Here is a 6,000-nt window from a genome sequence, read left to right as displayed (position 1 = left end):
ACCTAAAATTCATTCCAGATACACAATATAACCATCCCTCCCAAACAGTGGTCACAAATCAGTCCAAATGTGTGGTAGTGGGCACATCTGCTATATTGAGATAATCCATCCCACCTCACAGGTGTGCCACATCAGGATGCTGATCTGACATCATGAGTAGTGCACAGGTGTACCTCAGACTGCCCACAACAAAAGGCCACCCTGGAATGTGCAGTTTTTTTGCGCTATTGGGGGTCTGGGGACCCAGAACCGGTCAGTATCTGGTGTCACCACCATTTGCCTCATGCAGTGCAACACATCGTCGCATGGAGTCTATCAGATTGTCAATTGTGGCCTGTGGAATGTTGGTCCACTCCACTTCAATGGCTGTGCGAGGTTGTTGGATATTCGTGGGAACTGGTACACGCTGTCGTATACGCCGGTCAAGCACATCCCGAACATGCTCAATGGGTGACATGTCCGGTGAGTATGCTGGGCATGCAAGAACTGGGACATTCTCAGCTGCCATCTGCCCTGAACAATGTGAACCATGATTCATCCGTGAAGCGCACACCTCTCCAACGTGCCAGACGCCATCGAATGTGAGCATTTGCCCACACAAGTCTGTTACGGCGACGAGCTGGAGTCAGGTCAAGACCCCGATGAGGATGACGGGCATGCAGTTGAGCGTCCCTGAGACGGTTTCTGACAGTTTGTGCAGAAATTGTTTGGTTGTGCAAACCAATTGTTCCAGCAGCTGTCTGGGTGGCTGGTCTCAGACGATCTTGGAGGTGAACCTGCTGGATGTGGAGGTCCTGGGCTGGTGTGGTTACACGAGGTCTGCGGTTGTGAGGCCGGTTGGATGTGCTGCCATATTCTCTGAAACGCCCGTGGAGACGGCTTATGGTTGAGAAATGAACATTCAATGCACGGGCGACAGATCTGGTTGACATTCCTGCTGTCAGCATGCCAATTGCACGCTCCCTCATTGCTTGTGGCATCTGTGGCATTTTGCTGTGAGACAAAACTGCACATTCCAGGGTGGCCTTTTGTTGTGGGCAGTCTGAGGTACACCTGTGCACTACTCATGATGTCAGATCAGCATCCTGATGTGGCACACCTGTGAGGTGGGATGGATTATCTCAATATAGCAGATGTGCCCACTACCACACATTTGGACTGATTTGTGACCACTGTTTGGGAGGGATGGTTATATTGTGTATCTGGAATGAATTTTAGGTCTCTACGTCCATCCCATGGGGAATGGGAGCAGTAACAAAGGTGTTGCGTTTATATTTTTGTTGAGTGTATATATATGTGTGTGTGTGTGTATAGTACTACATTTGTTGTGTCATGATGCAAACATCCCATTCAGAGGCATTTACCTGGATATTTTAACATGTGAGTGTATGAGGATTGTATATATATTTCAGATACATTTGGAAAAGTGTACTTAGTTTTGTTGCTCTGCCTTCTTTGCACACATTTGTGTCTAAAATGGAGAAGACATCATCTTGTATTTCTCTCGCTGAGGAACCTCGTATCATGCTACACCAGACCAGACTCGGGTGTGGAGGCTGATTTAAATAGAAGAGTGATGTTGGTGGGGCCCCGCTCAGAGCCCCCGCTCTGGCTCATGCTGCCGCACTTCCTCCTGTGCTCCAACTGCACGCGGTGCTTCATCTTCCACCTCCGCCACCTCCTCTGGATCTCGTTCTGCACCTGGAGAACAATTATTGCTATTAATTATTGCTACACTGGGGAAAAGTTGGCTCGCAGTTATATTTTAAGATTAAACACAGTCACAATGGTGATAAAGAAGAAATATTTTCTGTGGATTTAAACTTTTAAATTGCACCAGTTCCTCACTTCTTGGCCATAAAATTAAAAGCCAAGTGTTACTTTCCCAGATATTACATATTAATTACTATATGGGTTTATTATTATTATTGTTTTTATTAGGGCTGTTCGATATAACCACATATATCGGATGATGATATGAAAACGTCTATGTTTCAAATTACGCTATTGTTTGTTTTGCAAAGTAAACTGTTTAAGGTAATATTTATTTTATCGTTTTGATGGTCACTGTGGAGTTTCAAGACGTTCTCTCTTTTTCTTATATTTAATATAACCACACTACGGACGGACAAACGACTGTTTTTATGCGTTGTCGTTAGCAACAACGACGGTAAAACCATCGCGTGGCTCTGTCGTCCACTGTTTATTTCCACATAAACCTTTCACAATAAAGCTGAAGATCCTGTTTAGATTTTTCAAAATAAACGGAATCACATGACATAGAATGCAGAGTGTTTACAAAAGAGAAGCTAAAAAGAGCCGTCAGGTGCTAAAAACAAACAAATTTAGAAGCTTAGAACAGGCTTTTCCCCGCAGCACGCGTGGAATAAATACTCACAAAGAGAATTGAGGCCGTTACAACTTATGTAACACTCGAGTCCAGATACACACGCTGAGCTGAAAACACGCAAGTCGAGTTGCCCGAGATTCACAGAATTTACAGAAAATGTAAAACTTTTGTTATTATATATTATTGTCGGGACGATAAATGCCTTATATCGGGATATGAGATTTTGGTCATATCACACAGCCCTAGTTGTTATTATTATTATTATTATTATTATTATTATTATTATTTTCCATTTGATTTTTCAAGAAGTAATCACGTCAGCAATGTCTTGTGTACTGATTGGTGTAAAAGTGCCAAAACTCCAGGAGGTTCAACAGTAAGTTGAATTGAAACTGTAAAAATTCCTGGGTGTACATGGGGAAAGATGTTGTATGAGCCTGAGAAAAATTAACACTGGGACCAGGACTATCAAAGAACCTTAACCTTGTGATTCTTTATTAAATGGCCAGTTTGGGCAATTTTAGTTTTTATTTCATATTTTTCTAAAAGCAGGCTTTTAGAAAAATGTTATGAAGCCTGCAGTCCACACATGCAGTGGTTCCAGGCAAAGTGACACTTGTTACAAATAGTGAAGATCTCATATATTGTTATTGTACAGATCTGGGCCTGCCCTGCCTTTGTGTAAGCTCTTTAAGAAAAACTTGGACGACTGTTTATTTGGTCTGTACCGAATAAATCAAAGTGATTTCTTCTAGGAATCTTTTGCAATTAAATATAAATGCAATGTTTGTTTCTGTGCCAGCTGTTTACCTAATGTGTTCAGTCATTATTAAAGTTGGACTATTTCCAGGTTGTTTCTAGGATGGATGGTACAACCACCACACTGCTAATTAGACTTTGAAAAGTTTATTTTCTGTAATTTTGCATGTGAACAGTAAGCTTACATCTAGAAATGACAACATAATGTTTCATGGGTATAAAGGGAAAAATAAACCTTACCTCCCCGTTCAGGAAACAGTACAGAAGCGCTACGACAAATCCCTGAAACAACACGTACAGAAACATAACTGACAGGCTGCTGTTAGTGCATGTGGATATTTTTAGAAGCTTCCTGTTCTAGTCTCTCATACAATGAAGCTGCTGAATGCAGCAAATGATTCTTTAAAGAACACTTTCTTTACTGCAGGAACAAATGCACTGTTCAAATACACACCAATGTTCCTGCCGTGTACAAATAGACTTCTGTGTTAGGAGAAAATTAAAGGTGGTGATTAGACAACAGCTTACAGTTGGCTTTACTGTACCTGAGTAGAAGCAAAAGCCAGCTCAATAAAGTTCCAGATTTCATAGGTCCTGCCGCGGACTTTGTGTGGAAGGAAAGCAAAGAGAATGTAGTGTAAGCCAAAGAGCGACACCAGGAGGAAGGATGACTTGGCAAGTTTCCTGTTGTTTGAAGAATAACAGTGTATGAACCATTAGAATTAAAGTGAGAAAGTCTACAAACCTCTTTGAAAATATCAGACAAATAATAATACACAGACCACTGGGAAAAAATAAAAACCTGTGATCAAAAAGAGCAAACTTAAACACAAATGGACCTCAAATCAAAACTGAAGCAGATGTCGGCCCTTTTGCCCATTTTTAGAATATAAGCTAACATTTTTTAAAATTTTGATCAAAAGGTTGAGTGACACAGAAACTCCACAACACCGATTCATCCCGAATGTTAAGGATGAACGTACATGTGTTTTCTTCTCCAGGTTCTGTGAGTCAGGGCATTCGATTTTAAATAAAATAACACATCTAGCTGCAAACTGCAACACAGGGCGTAACTGCTCAGCTGCACAAATTCACCTCAGCAGCTTGATCTGACTATGTTATGAAGCAGTCTCACCTCCACCTCCACCCCAACACCAACAACATGATCTGATCATCCGGGACATAATGATGTCCCAGATGTATCCAATGGATAAAGTTCATGTTCATATTGCTCAGATTCAACTATTTCACTTAGTCCCACTTTAAAAAAAACAACAAAGCACAAATGTTATTACTGTGACAGGAGTATGAAGGAATCCAGTGGCTAACTCATGTCTTTCAAACACTTCTTCCATTGCTACAGTGGTTAAACCCGACATAGTCAAGTAGGACCTGAATGATTATCTTATACACATGCAGCTAGAGCTAAGTGGGGAAGTAGCTCACCTTTTATGGTGAGCTTACTGTGGTGTATAAACCCTCAAAGTAATGCATTACTGTAATCATATTGCATTTGTCTACAATGTAAAAATTTATAACAAATACTAAATTCAGGAATCACATTATAGTTACTAATGAAAAAAAGTGCTGCTGCTGCTTTTGTGTTCATCTGGAGTTGCATAGATAGTTAATAAACACTTAAAGCCACAGAATAAAGTATAGTACAAATATGTGTGTGGATGGGTGAATGATGCCTGTAGCAAACTTTTCTCTCCAAGTGTCAGTCCATTTGCTACTTTCCAACCTAGAGCAGGCTTAGGTGTAATTACATTTCCTCTTGTCACCATAACGTTTTCCGAGCGTTCTGACTTAGGTGGAAGCTTTATGGTATTACTAAGATCTAAGGTACTAAAAAGAAAAAGATTTGTGAGCATTTGAAAAGTTTAGTGTTACACTGTTAACTGCAAGTGCCCAGGTACTATTACAAAGTAAAGGTAATGTAATGATTCACAAATTACTTTCTACATCAGTAAATCACATGGGTGTTTAAATGCAAATTTAAAACATATGAGTAATATTTCATACTTTTATTTGAGTAGTGATACGAACACTGGACCTGTTTAATCAATGTTACTGAACTATGAGCATTTTTTTTGAATAAAAGAGGCTTTTCTTATTTTCTGCTTGGTGAGCTGAAACCAATTACTTCTTCCACATAAAAGCCAGATTAATCTTTATACACTCATAAAATGCATCACCGCAACTTCTCTGCCTTCAACACGTCAGTGAAGAATGTCTGAGCACTCAAAGCGCTTTATACAACTAATTCATTCATCCAATCACACATTCTTCTAAGCTCTTAAGTGCTCTATCTAACATTCATACACCATTCACACTCTGATGGATGCATGGGAGAGCAACATGGGGTTGGTATCTTGCCCAAGGATACTTGACATGCAGACTGGAGCAGACTGGGATCGAACCACTGACCGTGGCTGACCTGCTCTACCACCTGAACTACAGCCACCCCACACATACAGTTTGTATGTCCTCTATCTCATTTCTTGCCTTCAGCAAACAAACGTTGGAGTAAAAGGTTTCATTGAAACAACGTTTTGCACCACCCAGCTTCTTTAATTCAATTCGGTTTTATTTTATTCATGTAGTGCCAAATCACAACAACAATTGCCTCAAGGCGCTTCAGAGTCTCTTTCACATAATAGCTGGTTAGCTTTGACTGGGGCCATTTCACAGTTCTGTGGAATAGAAAACTGAAGTAAGTCACTCACCTGTAGTGATTGAATTCATTGCCGGGCATGTCTTGTGTCCTTAGCTTGGCCACCAGTATTTTTAGGATACACAGGAAGAACAACAAGTTCACCTGGAAAACAAAGCAGGCAGAGCTTCAGCTTCAGGCGCTGCTCCCTGGGATGAATGATGCTTTCACACAA

General features: G+C 40.7%; 1 protein-coding gene across 1 annotated transcript in view; it reads right to left on the bottom strand.

Moving 5' to 3' along the window:
- Positions 1-1,283: 1,283 nt before the first annotated feature.
- The window catches only part of sctr (secretin receptor), a 28,840-nt gene continuing 24,123 nt past the window's right edge, over positions 1,284-6,000 (bottom strand). Inside the window, exons 10-13 of the mRNA XM_085435274.1 lie at positions 5,839-5,930; positions 3,655-3,793; positions 3,350-3,391; positions 1,284-1,701 (exon numbers count right to left, since the gene is read on the bottom strand). Of these exons, the coding sequence (XP_085291400.1) occupies positions 1,528-1,701; positions 3,350-3,391; positions 3,655-3,793; positions 5,839-5,930 (447 nt within the window). The 3' untranslated portion in view covers positions 1,284-1,527. The remainder of the gene's footprint in view (positions 1,702-3,349; positions 3,392-3,654; positions 3,794-5,838; positions 5,931-6,000) is intronic.

This window comes from Copadichromis virginalis, linkage group LG16 (genome assembly GCF_057382275.1).
Source record: "Copadichromis virginalis isolate Kocher_CV1m ecotype Utaka linkage group LG16, C_Virginalis_male_GT1.1, whole genome shotgun sequence".
NCBI lineage: Eukaryota > Metazoa > Chordata > Actinopteri > Cichliformes > Cichlidae > Copadichromis > Copadichromis virginalis.
The sequence above is the reverse complement of the archived record's forward strand: the minus strand, read 5'-3'. Positions and strand labels throughout refer to the sequence as shown.